Genomic DNA, 26368 nt, shown 5'->3' with positions numbered 1-26368 from the left:
TATTGGTCAGAGACCCAGGTCTGAGTCAGCCTGAACATCTTCCTGGTTGTGTGAGTGAGATGCTGCCATGAGGCTGGGCACTGGGGGTTTCCTGACAGTGACAGAAATAGCCAAACGGAAATGTATTTGGTCTTTCACACTTTGCAAATAGCATTCCCTCAGATTGGGCAGAGACCCATCCTCTCCCCGCCAACTGCAACCCCCAGCTCCATGGACACAGGTAGGAGGCCTCTGTACCCTGCTGAGAACACACCCCACCAGGCCTGTTTCTTCTCCGCACCGTTCCCTTGGCTTCTGGGCCAGAGGTTAATCACCAATCTGTGTGAGGTCCTGGGATCAGGCTTTCAGGAGAGTCTCTGCTAATCTCTTTGCATCTAGTTTCTTTTAAAAACAGAGGTGGCTTTTTTGTTTTGTTTTGTTTTTTTTTTTAATGTGTGACAATTGCTTGTTGTATTGGCTTCCATGATGATGGGACCTCTTTTATCCCCTGTAAGTTATCTTCACATGGTCCATGACTACTTAAATTTGTTGAAAATGTTTTCATTTTGGTCTTGACTTCCTTCTTAGGCCTTGGATTAAGATAGGGTTTGCAGCTGGGCAGTGGCTCTCTTGCCTGTAATCCCAGCACTTTCGGAGGCCGAGGCAGAAGGATCACTTGAGCCTAGGAGTTCAAGACCAGCCTGGAAAACATAGTAAGACCCCGTCCCTACAAAAAGAAAAAATTAGCCAGGCGTGGTGGCACGCGCCTATAGTCCCAGCTACTGAGGAGGCCGAGGCAGAAGGATCACTTGAGCCCAGGAGATCGAGGCTGCAGTGAGCCATGATCTGCCCCACTGCACTCCAGCCTGGGCAGTGGAGTGAGACCCTGTCCACTCCCACCCCCACCCCCACAAGAAAAGGATAGATTTGGGTTTGAGATTTAGGCCTGAAATAGTCTCTTCATCTGCCCTGTAAAGGGTTAGTCATCAAAATAACAGTGATTCATTGCTTGACGTTGAGCCACTCACTGTAGCTCAGTTTCCCTATCTGTGCAGTGGCGGTGACTGTGCACACCTCCTGGATGAAATACTGTGCTTAGGAGGCTGAGAACACAAGGTGCACATGCGCCCAGCTTTGCCTGTTGCTGTTAAAGGAGACAACTGCTTTATAAGCAAGTGTGGCTTGCGTGAGCATAATTCTATTGTGCCTGTCTTCCTAGGCCTCTGCACGATGCTGTTGAGAACGATCACTTGGAAATTGTCCGACTACTTCTCTCTTACGGTGCTGACCCCACCTTGGCTACGTACTCAGGTAGAACCATCATGAAAATGACCCACAGTGAACTTATGGAGAAGTTCTTAACAGGTATGACAAAGTTCAAGAAATGGTCTTATTCAAAAACTAGATGGTAACTCGATACAATAGATGACTGGAATTTGACTAGGCAGAAATCACAAAGGCTGAAACTGTAGAGAGTGTTTGAACTTTTGTGTGGTTTGACTTTATTCTAGTGAAGCTAAGTCATCTATTCACCCTAATGTTTTAAAAGATTTCCTAAAGTTATTCTCATTTTCCACACATGCATTCTTAACTTAGGTATGGCTCATAGGTTTACATCTTGAGTCTGGGAAAAATGACTCAAACCTTCCATACATGAAATTATTTGGACAGGTTTATGGTGTTAGGTCATCAGATAACCCATAACTTAAGCCCCGGGCATTACAAAATGCCTAAAGCCAGAAGCACAAGGTTTTCATGAGTGTCAGGCACCTGCAGTTAAATTCCTTATCAGGCACTTCCTGCCAAAGAATGCCACTAACTCACTGGTGACCCATCCTTGTTTACCTTAAATTACACTCACTTGTTGGAAGAAGCAGCTTAGTTAGGCTGTCAAAGAAGAGATACATAAGTAGGCTGGACATGATTGGCTCACGCCTGTAATCCCAGCACTTTGGGAGGCCGAGGCAGGTGGATCACCCGAGGTTAGGAGTTCAAGACCAACCTGGCCAACATGGTAAAACCCTGTCTCTACTAAAAATACAAAAATTAGCTGGGCATGGTGGTGGGTGCCTCTAGTCCCAGCTTGGGAGGCTGAGGTAGGAGAATCCCTTGAACCCGGGAGGTGGAGGGGTGGAGGCTGCAGTGAGCTGAGATTGTGCCACTGCACTCCAGCCTGGGCAACAGAGCAAGACTCTGTCAAAAAAAAAAAAAAAAAGAGATACATAAGTGTAATGCTGCTTTATTTTGCTGAGAAAGAGGAAGACAGGAAATGACCTTCCAGCCTGTCATGAATTTATAGGAAAAAATGCCACGTAGCTCTGCCATCATTTTGTTCTCAGCAGTAGGTTTTATCTTGTTTTTTTATTTTTCTCTCCCTCCAGATTATTTAAATGACCTACAGGGTCGCAGTGATGATGACGCCAGTGGCACTTGGGACTTCTATGGCAGCTCTGTTTGTGGTAAGCTGCATTGTTTGCTCTAGTTCCGTAGGAGGTGAACAAGTTCAAGTCCATTTCTGTCTGGTATGGGTGAGGGAAAGCAGGTGGTGGGCACTGGAAGCAGGACTCACTTGGGAAAGAATCTTGTTATTTAAACTGCTTGTTGTTGTTGACAACTGTGGACATCTTGCTGTAGTTTACTGATTCCTTCCTCTCTTATTTGCCCTCCATTAGAACCAGATGATGAAAGTGGCTATGATGTTTTAGCCAACCCCCCAGGACCAGAAGACCAGGATGATGATGATGATGCCTATAGCGATGTGTTTGAATTTGAATTTTCAGAGACCCCCCTCTTACCGTGTTATAACATCCAAGTATCTGTGGCTCAGGGGTGAGCATTGCTGTCATGTGGTTGAAAACTAGCTGAGCTGCTCTTGAGGTGACAGGAGTTAGAAATGCCCTTTGAGCAGATGAGGGTGGGTGGGTGAGTGACCTCCTTAACTGTCCATGAACCTCACACGATGCAGTAGATATTTTCCAGAAAGGGTACACATCAGCTTCCTTATACCCACTGTGGTGGGGAGTGGGGCACAGCATGGTATAAACCTGCCCTCGTCACTAACACCAAGGCTTAAGTCACTCCCCAGAGAAGTGGGTGACTGGAACTTTATGGAAGGGTCAGCACCTTGGATACTTAAATCCTTAAACACTTTGAGAAGGTGTCCTCCCTAGGACTGCCTGCAACAGACCACTGTAGGATGTTTTGAGATGTACTGGACTACACTGATAAACCACCTCGTGTAAGGTTAGGACAATCATTGTACATGACACTTAGGATATTGGTGTGTCATCAGATTTAGTTAATCCCCTCTGCCCGCTGTGGTTGAGCCCCTATTCGCCAGTGACCAATCATTTTAGGTGTACTTGTCAAGAGACTGCTCTGCTGTGTGTTGACAGAGCTGCTTGATGAGTAACATCCACCTCAGCCCTGAAGCTATAAACATGTATGCCATTACAAACAGTGATGGAAATCATAAAGTATGGTAGGTTGTATGCAAGGAATGTAACACCTTCCTTCTCAAAAGTGTCACTCCCAAAAGAATAGAAGGATGGGGGTGGACATGCCTGAATGGAGAGACAGCCTTGTGTGTTTATAATGCTGTTAGTGAGGGTCTGAGGAGAGGAGATGAAAGAAATGGGGATACAGACTTACTCTCCCAGTGACTGTTGATAGCAGGGCACTTGGATAGGCTTGACCTGAGTTGTGGTCACAGCTGAATGAGCAGGACTTTACCACCAGAAAGGGGAGAAATGGGGCTTATTCAGATGGTCCTCCCTAGATGGACAGCTGAGTCCAGAGTTCCTACTGCTGGAAGTAGTTACTCTGCCTCACCTTAGAAAGGAATGGTGATGGCCGGGCACGGTGGCTCACGTCTGTAATCCCAGCACTTTGGGAGGCCAAGGTGGGCGGATCACGAGGTCAGGAGATCGAGACCATCCTGGTTAACATGGTGAAACCCCGTCTCTACTAAAAATACTAAAAAGTAGCTGGGCATGGTGGCGGGCCCCTGTAGTCCCAGCTACTCGGGAGGCTGAGGTGGGAGAATGGCGTGAACCTGGGAGGCGGAGCTTGCAGTGAGCTGAGATCGTGCCACTGCACTCCAGCCTGGGCGACAGAGCGAGACTCCGTCTCAAAAAAAAAAAAAAAAAGGAATGGCAATCAGAGAGTAGGTATGGTGAGAAATGAGGGATGGGAGCAGAATGAAAGGACATAGCTAGAGGCTGGTCCAGTTGGGTTGGTAGTTAATATTAATAGTTGGGAGCACTTTTCATTTTACTGGAAACTCAAAGCATTTTCCTTTCTGCTTTGTAGGCCACGAAACTGGCTACTGCTTTCGGATGTCCTTAAGAAATTGAAAATGTCCTCCCGCATATTTCGCTGCAATTTTCCAAACGTGGAAATTGTCACCATTGCAGAGGCAGAATTTTATCGGCAGGTTTCTGCAAGTCTCTTGTTCTCTTGCTCCAAAGACCTGGAAGCCTTCAACCCTGAAAGTAAGGAGCTGTTAGATCTGGTGGAATTCACGAACGAAATTCAGACTCTGCTGGGCTCCTCTGTAGAGTGGCTCCACCCCAGTGATCTGGTCTCAGACAACTACTGGTGAGCAAGCTGGACCCACTGTGTACAGTGTGTTATAGTGTTAATCCTTGTGCATATGTGTCATAATACGACTATTTCTGTAAAGAAAGGACACTATTACATATGAAAATATCTCTTCTTTATATAAGAGAAATTACTCCAGTCAGAAGGACTTAGAAACATGTTTTTTTCCTTTTAAACTTTTAAGTCAGTTTTTATGAAGTTGTTATAATGTTTCTTTACTTTTCAATGCACACATGCTTTGGGATATGTTTGTTTTTACTTGGAACATTTGTTTCTTTTCTTTTTTAAGGAGAAAAAAAAATGAGTAAAAGGAGCTCCACACTTTGACTTAATTTCATACAAAGCTCTGATGACAGGCCATGACTGTAGAATGGTCAGAACTGTGTGGTTGGTTTGAGGGAGCGAATTCGGGGAAGGCACTTGGTGATATAACTTTGTTTTGTTTACAGAGTACCTGCTCGGGCCAGGTAAATGCTATTGGATGTAATCCAGTAGTGTGTAATATAAATTCAAACCATATCCACACACAACAACTAATTGTATGAAACTTTTATATCCTAATTTAAAAGCTGTGAAATTAGTTTTCACGCATCAAACCGGATTGTTTATATGTTTAAACATTTTATGCTCTTATTTAAAGAAGACTTTGAGCTATTTTTTTCTGTACCCTGTAAAATATTGAAAACTAACATAATATGTTGAGGTTGCTCGGAAATGTACATAAAACTAAAATTTTCTGAATCGTGTGTTTATGTTTGAAATCTGTGTTTTAACTTTGTAAGTAAATTCTCTGCCTTTGTATTTATATTTTACAAAAATTTTCTTAAAAGGCAATAAAACTGTTGAGGAAAGGAGAAAATTGAAGTACCTTGTGTCCTATGTATTCCTAAAGCATTATTGTTGTCCCTGATTCTTCTTAAATGGTGCTGGTGATGTATTCCCTATAGATAACTTTAGAGCAATTTATAGTCTCTAGAAACCAAAGCAGACTGGAGGATTTTGGAGGAGTTGTACTCAGAATATAATTTGGAGTCCTATTCTGAAAGCCCAATTCTTGGACATATTTCCTGTCTCTTAGAACCTTCTCTTTCCTGTCTCCTTTGATGCTTATGGAGGCTTTTGCATTGCCTTTGGCCTTGACCTATTTCAGTCCCACGTCATGGCCAACTCTCTAGGAGTGTTTTTTCTGAAGCTAGGCATTTGTTATGTCACTTCTGCAGCCCTTCTGTTGCATGGCCTGAGAGTCAAGGCCTGTAGAGCCAGCCTTTCCTCTGTTCTTGACTTTTCCCAGCAGTATCTGCATTGGGCACTATCAGTTGGCCCTTGATTTCCATCTCACTTGCTTTTGTGCCTGTCCTTCACTATAGAGGCTAGAAAGCTGAAAACTACTTGACTCCCTTGCAGCTAGCTTTCTGAGTGCATATTCGGTTTGGAAGGCAGCATGAGGTAGGGGCACCTTCCTACTATAGTGGCTGTGGATAGGAAAATTTGAAGAGAATGCCAGCCAGTCGGAATGACTGACCAGAATTCCAGTGTCTGGTTTTCAGCTTGGTGGGTGATGAGATACAGTAGTGGTTGTGGCAGTGGCAGCTTTCTGATTCTTGGATGACAGCCTCAGCAGATTGTTCCTGAACCCTGTGGATCCAGAGTTGTCCCTGACTCCTGTTCCCCCAGCCCTTCCAAAGACCTTATTCATCTGGGTCCTTGTGTCAAATCCATTTGTGCACCGAATGCCCTCAGTGCTTTCTGATCCTGCATGGAACACTAGGACTGCGAAAGCAGAGGAAAGAGGCTGTGGGGACACTGTATTTGTCAGGCCAGCAAACACTGTGGAAGAAAAAAAAAAGGAAAAGTGAGGCATTGTTGGGAATGAAGAAATTCCATGTGAGGAATGCAAGATCCCTTTTTGGGGGAAGGTTGGCTACAAATGAAGTTTGGAGTGTATCCTGAAGGCAAAAGGCAGCCTACCATCTTATTTACTAATTTTTCTGATAATAGAAAATGTATACCTTATTTAAAAAACCCAATCATGTCAGAAATAGACACGTTTCCTATTATCCCCTCCCCTCCCCCACCCATGTTAGCCACTATTCAGTTTGCTTAGTTTTTGTTTTACAGGAAATCACCTCAAAAAGCCAGGGGGAGTGTTGAAGTGAAAAAAACAGATGACAAGACCAGTGAAACAGACCTGTAGAAGTGATTTAAGCAGAAGACTGGTGAACCTGAACTACTATCAAAGCTACGAGAGACCCTGCACACTCAGATTTGAAAAACAATAAAAACTTAAGGGCATCTGGCTCTTTGTATTGGGGTTGGAGGCAAAGGGAGAGCCCAAGGCCAACTGAGATTTTTATCTTGGATGAAGGTCATTCTGTTAATTAAGTTAGGAAAACAGGTGAGAGCCACAAGGTTAGGGTGTGCAGAAGAAGCAGCTTGGTGCAGGAGACATTTAAGGCTGTGGTTCATGCAGTTGGAGGAGCTGGTAGTCAGAACAGTTAGTGCAAGAACTGTCAGGGTGGTTGGAAACATGGATGTAGAACTGACTGGGGGTATAGATGAGATCCCCATGGCTGAGAAAGATTTGGATGTAGCGCAATGCCCCACCCCTGCTCAGGGAGTCCCCATGGGTAATATAGCTCACTGTGAACATAGAGCGGGCCACAGGTATGGACCAGATCACACTGCACGGGGAGAGGGATGCATCACCAGAAGGTAGGGGAGTTTATTGTGTGTTGAGAGGAACTCAGTATGGGCGTTGAAGAGCTCTCCACAGGTGAAGATGTTAACACAGGTGTAAGTGAGATCCCACTGCAGGTAGAGAGCCCATTCCAGTAGAACTCCCGGGGGGAAGGGAGCTCACTGTGGGTGTAGAAGACACCACAGGCATAGATGAGATCGTATTGGCCGTATAGAAACACCATGGGTTTAGAAGAGCTCACCAGAGGTACAGAGCAGACCTTTATAGGCCCTCACTTGGGTGTCCAGGAACCCACCAGCAGCATAGAAGAGTTTCCATGAAGGTCAACATGAGTGCAATGGAGCTCACCACGGGTAGACAGCAGAAGTGGTTCATTCCAATTCTGAAGGTGTCCCTTAGGATCAGGACATGCATTGCTTTGCCCTGTCCTCCCTCTTCCTGGCTAGAATGTGACTGCTCTAGCTATAGCTGTCACAACCACCTTGGACCATGAAGTATCGAAGTCGAGCACTGCTGGACAAGTTTGAAGGAGCATGGGTCTTTGAGAAGCTCCTGGAACCAAGCCACCATACCAGCCCTGCCCTACCTGCCATTTACATTAATTGTTGTAATAGCAAAACACCCAAATCTCCATCAGTTGGGCACTGGTCGAGTTAACAATGGTACACCCACACAGTGGAATACTATGCAACTGTAAAAAGAATTGAGGAATAGTTCCCTACCTTGCTTTAGAGTGGTCTTCCAATTATTATTATTTTATTTTATTATTTTATTATTTATTATTATTTTTTGAAACAGTCTTGCTCTGTCACCCAGACTTGGAGTGCAGTGGTACGACCTCTGCTCACTGCAACCTCTGTCTCCTGGGTTCAAGCAATTCTCCTGTCTCAGCCTCCCAAGTAGCTGGAATTATAGGCGCCCGCCACCATGCCCAGCTAATTTTTATGTTTTTAGTGGAGACGGGGTTTCACCACGTTGGCCAGGCTAGTCTTGAACTCCTGACCTCAGGTGATCCACCCGGCCTCAGCCTCCCAAAGTGCCAGGATTACAGGCATGAGCCACCACGCCTGGCCTATTTATTTTTTTGAGATGGTCTCGTCTCGCTCTGTTGCCCGAGCTGGAGTGCAGTGGTGCAATCATGGCTCACCACCGCCTCAACTCCCCAGGCTCAAGCAATCCTCCTGCCTCAGCCTCCTGAATAGCTGGGACTACAGACAAGCACCACCATTCTTGGGTAATTATTTTGTTTTTTGGAGAGATGGGAGACTTGCTATGTTGGCCAGGCTGGTCTCCTGAGCTGAAGCGATCCACCCACGTTGGCCTCCCAAAGTGCTGGATTACAGGCATGAGCCACCACACCTAGCCAATTGACTGATTATTAATCATTAACTGAAAAACAAGGTGAAGGAAGGTGCACAGTTTGACTTATAGTATATATGCATATCTTCTTTGTTTAAAAAATGAAATAATAAAGGCTTTAAAAAATAGCTTTGGGAAAAGAAAAGAACAGACATGAGGGAAACAAATGGAAGTTCTACTTGAGTATTCTCAGAGTATAGATTTGACTTTGGAATTGACATAATTATAAACCAAATATAATGCCTAGAAATCAAAAAGCAAAATGCAATTAATAAACCTATATATCTAGTTGGTACCACACAGAAAAACTGTTTTCAAGTGACTTTAAAACAGAATACAGGCCGGGCGCGGTGGCTCATGCCTGTAATCCCAGCACTTTAGGAGGCTGAGGTGGGCAGATCACCTGAGGTCAGGAGTTCGAGACCAACATGGAGAAACCCTGTCTCTACTAAAAATACAAAATTAGCCAGGCTTGGTGGCACATGCCTGTAATCCCAGCTACTAGGGAGGCTGAGGCAGGAGAATCGCTTGAACCTGGGAGGCGGAAGTTGCAGTGAGCTGAGATCGCGCCATTGCACTACAGCCTGGGCAACGAGTGAAACTCCGTCTCAAAAAAAAAAAAAAAAAAAGCCAACAAAACAACAACAGAATACATTGTTTCATCTCTTGTGGATTTACCCTAAGGACAGAAAACTGAAAACTTTTTTTCTTTTTTTTTGAGATGGAGTCTCGCTCTGTCTCCCAGGCTGGAGTGCAACAGCACAATCTCGGCTCACTGCAACCTCCGCCTCTCAGGTTCAAGTGATTCTCCTGCCTCCTGAGTAGCTGGGATTACAGGTGCATGCCACCATGCCTGGCTAATTTTTGTATTTTTAGTGGAGATGGGGTTTCACCATGTTGGTCAGACTGGTCTTGAACACCTGACCTCAGGAGATCCACCCACCTTGGCCTCCCAAAGTGCTGGGATTACAGGAATGAGCCTGAAAACATTTTTATAGTTGTTTTCAGCAATCTTATCTTTGGTAGTGTCAGTATTGTTATTCTGAGTCTGTCCTGTTTGTGTTGTGGGATAAAACAAAAGGAAATCTTAGTATTGAGAACTGGGACTTCAACATGAGAGAAAGGAGATGAAAATATAGAATTGGCAAGGTTAGATAAATTATCCAGCCCTGAACATGAATTATAAGTATCACTATGAACTCATGATGTATTAATATTTTATCTTAGGAAAGTTTGTTTCCTAGCTCTGTCCTCTCAAAAAGCCTGGAAACAATGACTGATAGAAATGAGCACCATAGCTCCCGGCCTATGGTTTCTAAATACCTTTCCTCATTAAAAACAACTGAGCTTTATTTGAGAAATGGTTGATTCCAGTTTGGGGCAGGGAAGAATTGGAAGGGAGTATAGATATATACAAGAAGCCAGTGGCATTGTGTCAAAAAAATTAAGCCTTCCAAAGTGCTGGGATTATAGGCCATGAGCCACAGTGCCCGGCCAAAAGTAAGTTTTATAATATATGTTGTTTAACTCCATATATCCGAAGTATTACCATTTTGACATGCAATCAATACAGAAATCATTAATGAGACACTTGTTTTTTATACCAAGACTTTAGAAACTCCAATGTGTATTTTACATTTCCAGCACTTTTCAACTTGAACTGGCCACATTGCCAAGTGCTCAGTAGCCACATGTGGCTACTGGCTACCACACTGGATAATGTACGTCTAAGTCTGCTTACCAGTTTACAAGAAATACAAGGGGCAGAGAAACACGTTAGGACACTGTGGGTATGCATTCAGCAAAAGCCAAACTGTGAGACTCTATAAGACACATGGGGCTGGGCACGGTGGCTCAGGCCTGTAATCCCAGCACTTTGGGAGGCTGAGGTGGGTGGATCACCGGAGGTCAGGAGTTCAAGACCAGCCTGATCAACATGGTTAAAACCCGTCTCTATTAAAAATACAAAAAAATAAAATAAAATTAGCCAGGTATGTTGGGCTCCCGTAATCTCAGCTACTCGGGAGGCTGAGGCAGGAGAATTGCTTAAACCGGGGAGGTGGAGGTTGCAGTGAGCCGAGATCACACCATTGCACTCCAGCCTGGGCAACAAGAGCGAAACCCCGTCTCAAAAAAAAAGACACATGGCTCAGTTTATTTAACAAATAAGTTGCAAGGGGAAAAAAAAGAGGAGGAATCCTCTAGACTAAAAGAGACTTAAGAGAAATACCAGCAAATATAAAGCATGGATCTGTGAGTCTGATTTGAACAAATTGAAAAAGAAAAAAAAATTGCAAAATTTGTAAAAACCAGGGAAATAGGAATGCAGAACATATATATATATAAAATTTTAAAATGTGGTATTGCTCTGTCACGCAGACTGGAGTGCAGTTGTGCGATCACAGCTCACTGCAGCCTCTACTGCCTGGTTTCCAGCAATTCCCCCACCTAAGCCTCCCAAGTAGCTGGGACCACAGGCGTGCACCACCACAACCGACTAATTTTTTTATTATTTGTAGAGATAGGGTCTCTTTGTGTTGGCCAGGCTCATCTTGAACTCCTGGGCTCAAGCAATCCTCCCGCCTTGGCCTGGGATTACAGGCATGAGCCACTAAGCCTGGCCCAGAACTTTTTTTTTTTTTATTCCAAATCTTTTGGCAATGTGTGCTGAAATCTTTATGTATGATATGATATCTGGGATTTGCATCAAAATCATCCTGGTGGGAGGAGAAGATGGAGATGTAGATGAAACAAGCCCCATGAGTAGATAATTATTTTTATTTATTTATTTATTTATTTATTTATTTTTTGAGATGGAGTCTCGCTCTGTCACCCAGGCTGGAGTGCAGTGGTGTGATCTTGGCTCACTGCAAGCTCCGCCTCCTGGGTTCATGCCATTCTCCTGCCTCAGCCTCCCAAGTAGCTGGGACTACAGGTGCCCACCACCACACTCGGTTAATTTTTTGTATTTTTAGTAGAGACAGGGTTTCACCGTATTAGCCAGGATGGTCTCGATCTCCTGACCTTGTGATCCGCCTGCCTTGGCCTCCCAAAGTGCTGGGATTACAGACGTGAGCCACCGTGCCTGGCTGGGCCATCAGTAGGTAATTTTTGAAGCAGGAAATGGGTACATGGAGTTCTCTGAATTGTGCACTTCTCTCTATTTTTGTGTGTGTTTGAAATTTTCTACAATAAGTTATTTTTTGAAAGAGAGCATCTCAGCCTGGGCAACCTGGGGAGACCCCATCTCTATAAAAACTTTAAAGGTTGGCCGGGCAGGGTGGCTCATGCCTGTAATCCCAGCACTTTGGGAGGCTGTGGCTGGCAGATCACTTGAGGTCAGGAGTTCGAGACCAGCCTGCCCAACATTGTGAAACCCCGTCTCTACTAAAAATACAAAAATTAGCCAGGCATGGTGGCGGGTGCCTGTAATCCCAGCTATTCAGGAGGCTGAGGTGGGAGAATCACTTGAACCCAGGAGGTAAAGGTTGCAGTGAGCTGAGATTGTGCCATTGCACTCCACCCTGGGTGACAAGAGTGAAACTGTGTCTCAAAACAAAACAAAACAAAAAACAAAAAACTTTTAAAAGTTATCCAGGCATGGTGGCACACACTTGTAGTCCTAGCTACTTGGGAGGCTGAGGCAGGAGGATTACTTAAGGTTGAGGCTACCGTGAACCATGATTGCACTACTAGACTCCAGCCTGGGTGACGGAGTGAGACCCTGTCTCAAAAAAAATCAACCCAAAACAATACGTATCTTTCAGGGTTGTGAGGATTAAATGAGATCATATATGTTGAGCACCTGGCACAATGCCCAACAGGTAGTAAACACTAGATAAATATTTAGATTCTCCTTTTAAAAAAGGTCTGTACTTAAAAAGGGGGGAGTGGATTCTGAAAGGAGCTTGCCTCTCCTTGCACACAGTTTGCATATTTCTCCAAACTAGATGTGTATCCTTTCTCATCTCTACCATCTAGTGATGACTTGTTTGTTCACCAGGAAAACTGGAAAGAGGGAGAAACCTCAGTGGCAAAGGCAAGATGGGTCAGGGATGGCACAAGAATTCTGTGTGTTCCTATTGATACAGTTGTTTTCATTTGAACCATGTAAATGTTTAAATATTCAAAAAACCAAATTCAATAACAATAGATGAATAAAGGCAAATATTGAAGTTTAGTGTAAACAGGAACAAATGAAACCATATCGCATTGATAACATTACCACACAGAAGAAGAATTTGCCGAAGTAAGTTTTGAACATCCTTAGTGAAATATATTCCAAGGACAAAAATAACTGCAAAGATATCTTGGAACTTTACTCAGCAGATCTCTTGTAGTGGTATTTGCATTGTAATTCTGAAAGCCTTTTACATGCATTGTGAGATAGACCAGATGATAAATATGGTAATGGGAACCACTCTGTGAGAAGGGATATACAAACACGAAATGTGGAGAAGGGAGAAAGAAGCTTGTGATGTTGGCTACGAATTGCCAATTCAAGAGTTCAGCAAATACAATGTGGATTCCCAAGGTCTGTCTACTAAAAGGGCCTAACAAACGTTGACATCCTATTAGCAATGAGCACATCTAGCACTAAGTTCTTGGTTTCTAAATGCCATTTCCTACTGTCAAGAACCAGGGGCTGCCTGCAGAAATGGTTGACCCCGTCTATAGCAAAGAACATACAAGGTGAGTGAGTCTAGCCAGTACTGTGACAGACTGGCTCCATATGGCGCTGATAAGAAGGACCCAGCATTACCTCTACAGTGTTCTTAACAAAAATGTGCCAGTCTGGGCAACATGGCGATACCTCATCTCTACTAAAAATACAAAAAATTAGCCGGGCATGGTGACACATGCCCATGGTACCAGCTACTGGGGAGGCTGAGGTGGGAGGATCTTTTGTGCCCAGGATATCAAGGCTGCAGTGAACCATGATCAAACTACTGCACTCCAGCCTGGGCCACAGAGTGAGACCGTGTCTCAAAAAAAGAAAAAAAAAAAAAAAAGTAACTTGAATCCAATAATGAGGAAGCAGACATTCTGGAAGACAAGACAACTGGCTTGGCTTTTTTTTTTTTTTTTTCCCCGAGACAAAGTCTTTCTCTGTTACTCAGGCTGGAGTGCAGTGGCACAATCTCGGCTCATTGCAACCTCTGCCTCCTGGGTTCAAGCAAGCACACCTGGCTAATTTTTGTATTTTTAGTAGAGAAGGGGTTTCACCATGTTGGTCAGGCTGGTCTCAAACTCCCGACCTCAAGCAATACGCCCACCTCCGCCTTTTTTTTTCAATCCATGTCATGAAAAGAAGCAAGAGGGAATGTTCCAGATTAGGGAAGATTGAGGAGAACAAGACGATCAAATGCAATGCATGAACCTTGATAGAATCCTAGATCGGGGTAAAAATTCCTATCAGACACTTTAGGGACTACTGGTGAAATTGGTAAAAATCAATCTTATTGAGATACAATTTATATCAAACCAAAGACACCCAGTTCTGAGTTTCGGCAATTTTACATCCATGTAATTACCACTCCCACTCAAGCATCTAACATTTGTCACCCCAGAAAGTTCCCCTGTGCCCTTTACTTTCAACACCTCCCTGACCCCAGGCAACCACAGATGTGGTTTCTGTCACTATAGAGCCAATGGGGAAATTGAAATAAAGACTATAAATTAAAGGGTATTATTGAATAAATGTTCATTTTCTTAGGAATGATAATGGCATTGTGGTCATGTAGGAGAATGTTCATACTCTTGAGATATGTATGCTAGGGTGTTCAGGGATGAATTAGGATGTCTGTCATTGAGTTCCAAAAGGTTCAGAAAAGAAAAGCACAGAAAAATATTAATATGTTTATTATTACACAGATAACAGCATGGAAAAATATTAATAATTGGGGAATCCAGGTAAAGGGTATATTAAATCGTTCTTTCACTGTTTTTTTTGAGAGTCTTACTGTGTTGCCCAGGCTGAAGTGCAGTGGCATCATCTCAGCTCACTGCAGCCTCAACTTCTTGGGCTCAAGCAATCCTCCCACCTCAGCCTCCAAAGTAGTTGGGGCTGCAGGCACGTGCCACCACGCCCAGCTAACTTTTGTATTTTTAGTAGAGATGGGGTTTCACCATGTTGCCTGGGCTGGTCTGAAACTCCTGAGCTCAAGCAATCCACCCGCCTCAGCATCTCAAAGTGCTGGGATTGCAGGCTTGAGCCATTGCGACCGGCCATTCTTTCACCTTTTATATAGGTTTGGGATTTTTCGAAATAATGTTGGGAAAAAAAATCATAATTTCCATCTCACACTTTTTTCAATACCTCTCATTACTGCTTCCTCAGAGAAGGGTGAAACAAAGACAGGTTAAAACATTTATTACCTTGTCACTCTTCTCCTTTTTCTAAAAGGTAATAACATTCTGTCAAAAACACAGGGCCCAAGAGGTTTGGCAGCCTCTCCTCTGCAAAACTTGGGTTCAGAGTTCAGGGTTTGGATCTGGGTCTGTTTCAGGTGGATTGGTGGGGGGAGGGGAGTTCTCTTCTCCTCACTTTGAAGTCGTCGTCTTTCCCAAAGCCCTTTGGTTTAGATAAGTGGAAGGATTTCTGACGGTGGATTCATCAGCCAGGTCTCAATCTCGTTAAGCATCTGTGGCCAGACAGCAGGAAGGAAGCTGCTGGCTAGAGTGGCAGGGCTGGCTGTGAGAATGCCCTGCTGTCCTTGCTCTGCCACCACCGCACTCGCAAAGAGGCCTCACTTCCTGTGGCTCCTCCCCACCATGCAGTGGGCATCACGGGGGCCTTGAGGTGGGCTCATTCGGGCAGGATGTGCATCTTTGGCTTGAGGACTCACCATCAGCCTGGCCACTTTTCTTGGAGCTACATTGCAGGCTTTGAATCTTCCTACACACCCCTCCTTCCTTCTCCTCTCCTTCCACAGGAGTCAGATCTGCATCTCGGTGTGAAGGCCCTCCTCACCTTTTCCTGCTTTCTCCCCCAATGGATCTCTTACCTGTCTAAGCCCATCTTGGCATCTGCTTCTTGTCCCACCTAAAGGCACACACTTTTTCTCTGCCACATGTCCAATAAAAGAGGGCTAGGGCCAGAGTTAGCAGGGGCTAGATTTGCTACTGGAAGCTGGTGTTTTCCCTCAGTGTGTCTTTCTTTCTTTCCTTTTCTTTCTTTCTTTCTTTCTTTCTTTCTTTCTTTCTTTCTTTCTTTCTTTCTTTCTTTCTTTCCTTTTTCTTTCTTTCTTTCCTTTTTTTTTTTTTGAGACAGGGTCTCACTCTGTCACCCAGGTTGGAGTACAGTGGCACAATCTCAGCTCACTGCAACCTCCACCTCCCAGGCTCAGGTGATTCTCCCACCTCAGCCTCCTGAGTAGCCGGAACAACAGGCATGCACCACTACACCCGGCTAATTTTTGTATTTTTTGTAGAGAAGGGGTTTTGCCATGTTGCCCAGGCTGGTCTCGAACTCCTGGGCTAAAGCAATCAGCCCTCCTCCCCAAGTGCTGGGATTACAGGTGTGAGAAACGGTACCCAGCCCTCAGTGTGTGTTTCTATTAAAAGGAAGAAGAGGAATAGGAAAAGGAAGAAGAAGAGGAAAAGGACAGTAAAAGGTCTACTTTGGATGAATGGTCAGGTCAGGGAAGGCTGCTCTGGGGAGGTGGCCTTTGAGCAGGACAAGTGGATAAATTGCCTTGTAGTCAAACAATAAGATGCCATACCCCAGCTACTCCAGTCAAGACACATAAATGTCACAAACATAACATTGACCAAAATAGAAGGCAAATTGCAGAAGAATGCATGTAATGTGACACACTTATATAAAATATTAAAATAGGCAAAAATACCATTATACTGTTAATGGGTTTCTGACTAATTAGTCAAGATATAAAACCAAGAAGAGGAGTGATCTCTACCAAATCCAGGACAGTAGATACATCTGAGTGAGCGGGCAGTGGAGGGCAGGAAGCTGTTAAAAGAAGGAGAAGGAGGAGGAGCCAGGCAGGGGAAAGAGGAAGGGAGAGGAAGGAAGGAAGGAAGGGAGAGGGAGGGAGTGAGAGAGAGAGAGGGGACAAGGAAAGGCAGAAAATGCCAAGATATGAACTTTGGTACCAGAAGTTTCTTTTCACTGTAGCCTGAGTGGTACTTAAGATAATAGAAGTAAACAGCGTTTCTCGTCTCCAGAAACATCCTATGTCTGCAGTCCTAGAAGGAATATTGTAAGAGTTTGCAATTATTCCTTAACTGGCTGGCTTTCTTTTACAGATTACTATTGCCAGGGAGTGGGATCCTCACCCTGAACACACTTAGGAGACAACTGAGAAGCTGGCTGATTGACCCAAAACTTATTTCTGCTTCCACCACCCCAACCCCAACTCTGCTAAATTTGCAAGGTCCATACAAGTCCTGACAATGTCACCAACTAAAGGCTTCAGACTAAAAGGGTGGGACTGAGAAGGACAAGTCCCAAACATTTGGAAGTCGGTCTAGTTGTTCTGTTCCACCACTTGATCTCAGCTATCCAAAAGTGAGCAGTCCTCGTGGTCTAGCCCCTGGGGTGATGGTTGCTTATGCCTGTGCAAGGTTGGCACTTTTAGGGTATTCAAATTTAAGCAAATAGGCTGGGTGCAGTGGCTCACACCAGTAATCCTGACATTTTGGGAGGCCAAGGCAGGAGGATCACCTGCGGTCAGGAGTTTGAGACCAGCCAGGCCAACATGGCGAAAGCCCGTCTCTACTAAAAATGCAAGAATTAGCTGGGCGTGGTGGCACGCACCTGTGATTCCAGCTACTCGGGAGGCTGAGGCAGGAAAATTGCTTGAACTTGGGAGGTGGAGGTTGCAGTGAGCCGAGATCATGCCATTGCACAACCAGCCTGGGCAAGAAGAGCAAAACCCCATCTCAACAGTTCAACAAAAAAAACCCCAAAAAAACAAAAAAACAAATGTAGGCAAATAATAGGTAGGTTCCTGTCTCTCCTTTCATTCACCTTTCTCCTTCCCCATCTCTCACTTAATCCCTGACGCCTCCCTATTCCAGTTTCAATGGCTGCATAAGAGTTATTTCAAAACTTCATGGCTTTTACTGGCATAAGGACAGACATATAGGCCAATGGAATAGAATAGACTAGAATAAAATAGACAGCTCAGAAATAAGCCTTCACACATACTGTATAATCAACTAATTATACAGCACTGATTATTGACAATACTGTCAAAAATCAACTGACTTTTAACAAGGGTACCAAAATTATTTAATGGGGAAAGAAGTCTTTTCCACAAATGATGCTGGGAGAACTGGATCCACACACAGAGAATAAAGATGGGCTTCTACCTCATACCGTCTACAAAAATTAACTAAAAATGGGCCAGGTGTGGTGGCTTATGCCTGTAATCCCAGCACTTTGAGAGGCTTAGGTGGGTGGATCACAAGGCCAGGAGTTTAAGACCAGCCTGGGCAACATGGTGAAACCCCGTCTCTACTAAAAATACAAAAATCAGCTGGGCATGGTGGTGCGTGCCTGTAATCCCAGCTACTCAGAAGGCTGAGCCTGAACCTGGGAGGCAAAAGTTTCAGTGGGCTGAGATCGTGCCATTGCACTCTAGCCTGGGCAGTAGAGTGAGACTCTGTCTAAAAAAAAAAAAAAAACAAAAAACAAAAAAAAAGGAATTTGAAACTAGACTGGCCAACAGGGTGAAACCCCATCTCTACTAAAAATCCAAAAATTAGCCAGGTGTAGTGGTGAGCACTTGTAATCCCAGCTACTTGGGAGGCTGAGGCAGGAAAATCACTTGAACCCGGGAGGCAGAGGTTGCAGTGAGCTGAGATTGTGCCACTGCACTCCAGCCTGGGCAACAGAGCATTAAAAAAAAAAAAAATTAACTCAAAACGGATCAATGACCTAAGTGTAAGAACTAAAACTATAAAGTTCTAAGAAAAAAAAAAGGGAGTAAATCTTCCGTTAGGCAACGGATTTTTAGATATGACATCATAACACCAAAAGCACAAGCAACCAAAGGAAAAATAAACTGGACTTTCTCAAAGTTAACAACTTTTATGCTTTAAATGATATCGTTGAGAAAGTCAGTCAGACACAGTGGTGTGTACCTGTAGTTCTAGCTAGTCAAGAGGTTGAGGTGGGAGGACCACTTGAACCCAGTCCAGCCTGGGCAACATAGTGAGATTTCATTTCATTTCTTTTCTTTTCTTTTTTTTTTTTTTTTGAGACGGAGTCTCTCTCTGTCGCCCAGGCTGGAGTGCACTGGCATGATCTTGGCTCACTGCAACCTCCACCTCCTGGGTTCAAGCAATTCTCCTGCTTCAGCCTCCTGAGTAGCTGGGATTACAGGCATGTGCCACCACGCCTGGCTAATTCTTGTATTTTTAGTAGAGACGGGGTTTCACCATGTTGGCCAGGTTGGTCTCGAACTCCTAACCTCAGGTGATCCGCCTGCCTCAACCTCCCAAAGTGCTGGGATTACAGGCATGAGCCACCACTCCTGGTCCCTCATTTCTTAAAAAACAAAGAAAGAAAAACAAAGACAACCCACAGAATGGGAGAAAAATATTTGTAAATCATGTGCTCGGTAAGGAACTTGTATCCAAAATATATAAAGAACTCTAGGCCGGGCGCGGTGGCTCACGCCTGTAATCCCAGCACTTTGGGAAGCTGAGGTGGGCGGATCCCCTGAGACTGGGTATTCGAGACCAACCTGACTAACATGGTGAAGCCTTGTCTCTACTAAAAATACAAAATTAGCTGGGCGTGATGGCAGGCACCTGTAATCCCAGCTGCCAGAGAGGCTGAGGTAGGAGAATCACTTGAACCTGGGAGGCAGACGTTGCAGTGAGCCAAGATTGCGCCACTGCACTCCAGCCTGGGTGACAGAGTAAGACTTCATCTCAAAACAAAAACAAAAACAAAACAAAACAAAACAAACTCTAGGTTAGGTGCGGTGGCTCATGCCTGTAATCCCGGTACTTTGGGAGGCCGAGATGTGAGAATTGCTTGAGCCCAGAAGTTTGAGACGAGCCTGGGCAACACAGAGAGACCCCATTTGTAAATATATGTTTATGTGTGTGTGTGTGCATAACTCTTACAACTCAATAATAAGACAAATTAAGTCAACCAATTAAAAAATTGGTAAATGATTTAAATAAACATTTTTCCAAAGAAGATAGATAAATGGCTAATAAGCACAAGAAAATATGTTCAACATCATTAGCCATTAGGGAAATGTAAATCAGAACCACAATGAAACAGCACTTCACACCCATTAGGACAGCTCTAATAAATAAAAAAGACACATAATAACAAGTGTTAGTGAGAACATGGAGAAATTGGATACCTCATACATTGCTGGTGGTGGGAATCCAAAATGAAACAGCCACTTTGGAAAACAGTTTGGCAGTACATTCAACATATTAAATACAGACTTTCCATATCACCCAGCAATTCCACTCCTAGGTATACACTCAAGAGATATGAAAACATATGTCTACACCAAAACTTGTACATGAATGTTCAAAGCAGCATTAGTCCTAAGAGCAAAAAGGTAGATACAAATCAAATGTTCATCAACTGATGAATAAATAAGAAAAATGTGGCCAGGTGTGTTGGCTCAAGCTTTTAGTCCCAGCTACTCAGGAGGCTGAGGCTGAAGGATCACTTGAGCCCAGGAGGTTGAGGCTGCAGTGAGCTGTGATCACGTCACTGCACTCTAGCCTGGATGATGGAGTGAAACCCTGCCTCAAAAAATAAACTAAGAATAAAATAACATGGCCAGACATGGTGGCTCACGCCTGTGATCCCAGCACTTTGGGAGGCTGAGGCTGGCGGATCACCTGAGGTCAGGAGTTCGAGACCAGTCTGGCTAACATATAGTGAAACCCCATCTCTACTAAAAAATACAAAAATTAGCTGGGTGTGGTGGCACACGCCTGTAGTCCCAGCTACTTGGGAAGCCGAGGCAGGAGAATGGCTTGGCTTGAACCCAGGAGGTGGAGACTGCAGTGAGCCGAGATCGTGCCACTGTACTCTGGATGACAGAGCAAGACTCCATCTCAAAAAAAAAAAAAAAAAAAAAAGAATAAAATAACATAATAGATTTTTTTTCTTTTTCTTTTTCTTTTTTTTGAGACCGAGTTTTCACTCTTGTTGCCCAGGCTGGAGTGCAATGGTGCGATCTCGGCTCACCGCAATCTCTGCCTCCCGAGTTCAAGTGATTCTCCTGCCTCAGCCTTCCAGAGTAGCTGGGATTACAGGTATGCGTCACCACGCCCTACTAATTTTGTACTTTTAGTAGAGATGGAGTTTCTCCATGTTGGTCAGGCTGGTCTCGAACTCCCAGCCTCAGGTGATCAGCCCGCCTCAGCCTCCCAAAGTGCTGGGATCACAAGCGTGAGCCACCTTGCCTGGCAATAAAAAAAAGCTTAAAAAGAAAATGCAGTGTAAACATACAAAGAATATTATTTGGCACTAAAAGGAATGAAGTTCTGATCTGTGCTACGACATGGGTGAACCTTAAAAGCATCATGCTGAGTGAAAGAAGCCAGTGAGAAAGGACCACTTACCGCGTGATTCCATTTATATGAAATCTCCAAAATGGGCAAATCCATGGAAACAGAAAGTTAATTAATGGTTCCCAGGGGCAGGGGAGAGGGTGGAGGGAAGGGGGATTCTGGACCCTTTTTGGGAAGTCATGAAAATGTTCTCCAGTTGATTGTGGTGATGGCTGCACAACTCCGAATATACTAAAACCATTTAATTGTACACTTTAAATAAGTGAATTTTATGGTATGTGAATTATATCTCAATAAAGATTTTTAAAAGGAACTTCGTGTCTCAAAGCAAGAGCATTTAGTTTGCTCGTGAATCTGCAGTTTGAACAGGCCTCCCTTGGGAGAGCTCACCTATGCTCCACTTGGCGTCAGCTGAGGTGGTTCAAGGGCTGGAGCTGGAATCCTCTGGGGGCTGGTTCATTCGTTCACTCACATGTCTGGTGACTGAAGCTGGGTATGGGCTGGGACTCCAGCTGGGGTTGTCAGCTGGAACACTTTCACTTTGCGTGTGGCCTAGGACTCTTCCCCACCTGGTGGCTGGGTTCCAGGAAGGATAAGCATCCATAGATGAGACAGGGGGCCACTTGGAAGCTGCATTTCCTTGATTTATTTTTTATTTTTGTAGATGAGGTCTCGCTCTGTCGCCTCAGCTGCAGTGCAGTGCTTCGATCATGACTTACCACAGCCTCAAACTCCTTTCCTCAAGTGATCCTCCTTCCACAGCCGAGTAGCTGGGAACACAGGCCCATGCCACCATGCCTGGCTAATTTTTTAATTTTCAGAAGAGACGGGGGTCTCAGTATCTTGCCCAGGCTGGTCTCAAACTCCTGGCCTCAAGTGATCCTCCTGCCTTTGCCTCTTGAGTAGCTAGGATTACAGGCATGAGTCACCACATGCAGCTGTACTTCCTTTTATGACCTACTTTTGACGGTCACACATTGTCCCCTGTTTGTTAGAGAGCAATAACTGAAGGCAGCCCATAATTAAGAGCGATGAGGCCAGATGCGGTGGCTCACACCTGTAATCCCAGCACTTTGGGAGGCTGAGGTGGGTGGATCACCTGAAGTCGGGAGTTCGACACCAGCCTGACCAACATGGTCAAACCCCATCTCTACTAAAAATACAAAATTAGCCGGGCATGGTGGCACATGCCTGTAATCCCAGCTACTCGGGAGGCTGAGGCAGGAGAATCGCTTGAACCAGGGAGGCAGAGGTTGCAGTAAGCCGAGATCGTGCCATTGCACTCCAGCCTGGGCAACGAGAGTGAAACTCCGTCTCAAAAAAAAAAAAAGAAGAGATGAATTAGAACGCACCTTTTGTGGGAAGAATATCAGAGAATTTGCGCTCGTGTTTTAAAAATATTACACTTGCTTTTCCCCATATACATCACAAATATTTACAGAGGGGAACCCAGGCAGCGCGTAGAAACCAGGGTACCCCACTGAAACGCCTGCAGAGACCACAAGGCCACGTAAATAGGCAACTTGAGTGAACAGATCCCCTGCATCTGTCTCACGGTTATCCCCGAGGATGGCGGAGACAGACTGCTGAACTGAACAGCACGTGCCCTGCTTATAGGAACCGGGCACTGCTTTGCCCCAGCCCATTGCTGCAATGGCACTCTGGGCTGCCAGGTCTTTGGGCTTTTCAGAAGAGAAGCCAGTAATGTAAACTTTGATGTGAACCCTCACAATTATTCATAAAGCTGATCAAACTCTGAGAAAGCCAAACAAAACCATCTCCAAAGTGGGTTAGGCCTGGGGCCCACCAGACTGTAAACTTTCGTGTCAATCTGTGGAGAGTTTTTCACTCATGAAAATATGGAATAAAAGTTTACAGAAATGTGCTCTTCCTTGGTCCAGATTATTCACACCTGTGTAGGGGCAAGGAGACCATTTCAAGAGCCTCTGTCTAAAATGCTCCCTAGAGAAACAGTACAGTGAGTTCATTGAGCGTCAGGTCTTGGTTAATTACCTGGTAAATTAATAAGTGAATCCAGTGTTGAACATGAACTTAATTTTTTTTTTTTTTTTTTTGAGACAGAATTTCACTCTTGTTGCCCAGGCTGGAGTGCAATGGCACTGGGTTTCTCCATGTTGTGGAGTGCAAAGAGACAGGGTTTCTCCATGTTGGTCAGGCTGGTCTTGAACTCCCGACCTCAGGTAATCCTTCCGCCTCGGCCTCCTAAAGTGCTGGGATTACAGGTGTGAGCCACCGCACCCAGCCAAAATGTTTTTAATTTAAAATTTTTTCATTCTTTTTTACACAAATAAACTACCAACTTGTGAAAGAGAGGAGGAGAAGGCAAGGTTTTGGTGAATATCCTTTCAACTTTCTGTTTCTACGCATATATCTGTTTTGCTTTGTTTTTTAATATTGGACAGGTGTTTCATACCTAGCTTTTGAAGTTTAATATATTGGCCGGGCATGGTGGCTCACGCCTGTAATCCCAGCAATTTTCGAGGCTGAGGCGGGCGGGTCACCTGAGGTCAGGAGTTTGAGACCAGCCTGGCTAACATGGTGAAACCCCGTCTCTACTAAAAATACAAAAAATTAGCCAAGCGTGGTGGTGGGCCCCTGTAATCCCAGCTACTCAGGAGGCTGAGGCAGGAGAATTGCATGAACCCAGGAGGCAGATGTTGCAGTGAGTAGTGATTGAGCCACTGTACTCCAGCCTGGGCGACACAGTGAGACTCCGTCTCAAAAAAAAGAAAAATTAATATATCATGAACACCTTTCCAAGCCCATAAGTATACTCCTGCATTACTATTTTTTCTTTTTTCTTTTTTTTTTTTCTTTTTTCTTTTTTTTTTTTTGAGATGGAGTCTCACTTTGTCACCCAGGTTGGAGTGCAGTGGTGTGAACTTGGCTCACTGCAAGCTCCGCCTCCCGGGTTCACGCCATTCTCCTGCCTCAGACTTCTGAGTAGCTGGGACTACAGGCGCCCACCACCACGCCTGGCTAATTTTTGTATTTTTAGTAGAGACGAGGTTTCACCGTGTTGGCCAAGCTGGTCTCGAACTCCTGACCTCGAGTGATCTGCCCACCTCGGCCTCCCAAAGTGCTGGCTCATTTTTTTTTTCTTTTTTTTTAGATGGGGTCTTGCTCTGTGGCCCAGGATGGAGTGCAGTGGTGCAATCATAGCTCACTGCAGCCTCAAAATCCTGGGCTCAAGTGATCCTCCCACTGAAGCCGTCCAAGTGGCTAGGACTACAGGTGCGCACCACCACACCTGGCTAATTTAAAAAATTTTTTGTAGAGACAGGATCTTGCTATATTCAGGCTGGTCTCAAACTTCTGGCCTCAAGCCATCCTCCCATCTCGTCTTCCCAAGTGCTGGGATTTCAGGTGTGAGCCACCGCGCCTGGTCTTTGTTGTTATTTTTGATGGTTAACATGGTATTTGACTACTGTAGGATTTATTTCATCAGTGCCCTGCTTTACCAGTCAGGAATAGCCTTGGCTTTGACTGCAAAAACAAAAAAGTAAACAACAAAGACCATCAGAACAATAATAACAGCCACAACACGTGAATGAAGCTGGGCGCGGTGGCTCGCACCTGTAATCCCAGCACTTTTGGAGGCCAAGGCAGGCAGATCATGAGGTCGGGAGTTTGAGACCAGCCTGGCCAACACAGTGAAACCCCGTCTCTACTAAAAATACAAAAAATTAGCCGGGCGTAGTGGCGGGTGCCTGTAATCCCAGCTACTCGGGAGACTGAGGCAGGAGAATCGCTTGAACCCAGGAGGAGGAGGTTGCAGTGAGCCAAGATTGCGCCCCACTGCACTCAACCCCAGGCAAAAGTGTGAGACTCTGTCTCAAAAATAAATAAATTAATTAATTAATAAACGAATGAAATGCTAGTGGCTTAAATGAAGTAGAAGTTTAGTCTCAGTCCCATTGGAGGAGTTGAGAAGAGAGCAGTACAGTGTTGGTGTGGTAAGTAGACCTTTCAGGGAACCTAGTTCCTTTGAGCTCTTGGCTCTGCCTCTCTCGATGCACATGAGCTTTGACCTCATGGTTTAACAATGATGCTAGAGCTCTGGCCATCATATCCACATTCCAGACAGCAGGGAGGAGGAAGGGATAAAAAAGGCACAGCTACCTCTTTTAGGACATTTCCCAGAAGTCATCTCCAATAGCTCCATTTACAGTAATGCACCGCATAACATTTTGGTCAGCAATAGACCACATGTACAATGGTGGTCCTATAAGATTATTTACTGTAACTTTTTCTATGTTTAGATATGTTTAGATACACAAATGCTTACCATTGCATTACAATTGCCTACAGTATTCAGTTCAGGTTTATAGCCTAGGAGCAATAGGTTACACCATAGAGCCCAGGTGTGGAGTAGGACATACCATCTCAGTTTGTAAGTATACTCTATGATGTTCACACAACAAAATCACCTAATGACACGCATTTTTCAGAACATATTCCTGTCATTAAGCAACACATGACTGTATATCCCACTGACCAGACCTTAGTAATATGGTCATATCTAGCTTCAAGGGAAGCAGGGAAATGTAGTCTTTTTTCTGAGTGTCCTGTGCTGCTTTAGAAATCCTAGTGGCAGGCTGGGCGTGGGGTGGCTCATGCCTGTAATCCCAGCACTTTGGGAGGCCTAGGTGGGTGGATCACTTAAGGTCAGGAATTCAAGACCAGCCTAGCCAACATGGCGAAACCCCATCTCTACTAAAAGTACAAAAGTTAGCCGGGCATGGTGGTGGGCGCCTGTAATCCCAGCTACTCAGGAAGCTGAAGAGGCAAGAGAATCACTTGAACTCGGGAGGCAGAGGTTGTGGTGAGCCGAGATCGCACCACTGCACTCCAGCCTGGGCAACAGAGCAAGACTCAGTCTTAAAAACAACAACAACAACAACAACAACAACAAAAAGAAATCCTAGTGGCTGAAGTGTGACCTCTAAATATCATTTTCCACTGAAAGCATCAGTACTCTTTGGAGAACTGGCTGATTTAAGATCAGGGGCAGGAAAAGCACAAGATAAGCTGAAAAGGCTCAGGTGCCAGGTGTGGTGGTGCATGCCTGTAGCCCCAGCTACTCGAGATGCTGAGGCAGGAGGATTGCTTGAGTCCAAGAGTTCTAGTCCAGCCTGGGCAACATGGAGAGACCCTGTCTCAAAAATGAAAAGGGAGAGGGAC

At 44.7% G+C, this 26368-nt stretch overlaps 1 protein-coding gene across 21 annotated transcripts in view; it reads left to right on the top strand.

The window, feature by feature from the left end:
* BCOR (BCL6 corepressor) overlaps window positions 1-6873 on the top strand; it is a 127258-nt gene extending 120385 nt beyond the window's left edge. For 12 of the 21 annotated variants that reach the window (XM_054470879.2, XM_054470881.2, XM_063660426.1 and 9 more), the window contains 4 exons: window positions 1199-1344; window positions 2361-2438; window positions 2652-2808; window positions 4291-5440. In XM_054470879.2, the coding sequence (XP_054326854.1) occupies window positions 1199-1344; window positions 2361-2438; window positions 2652-2808; window positions 4291-4582 (673 nt within the window). In that variant the 3' untranslated portion in view covers window positions 4583-5440. Of the gene's footprint in view, window positions 1-1198; window positions 1345-2360; window positions 2439-2651; window positions 2809-4290; window positions 5441-6699 lie in introns of those variants that run through there. The other 9 variants (XM_063660419.1, XM_054470872.2, XM_063660416.1 and 6 more) reach the window with 1 other exon arrangement.
* The last annotated feature ends 19495 nt before the right edge of the window (window positions 6874-26368 follow it).

This window comes from Pongo pygmaeus, chromosome X, assembly GCF_028885625.2.
Source record: "Pongo pygmaeus isolate AG05252 chromosome X, NHGRI_mPonPyg2-v2.0_pri, whole genome shotgun sequence".
In the NCBI taxonomy this organism is placed as follows: Eukaryota; Metazoa; Chordata; class Mammalia; order Primates; family Hominidae; genus Pongo; species Pongo pygmaeus.
The sequence above is the reverse complement of the archived record's forward strand: the minus strand, read 5'-3'. Positions and strand labels throughout refer to the sequence as shown.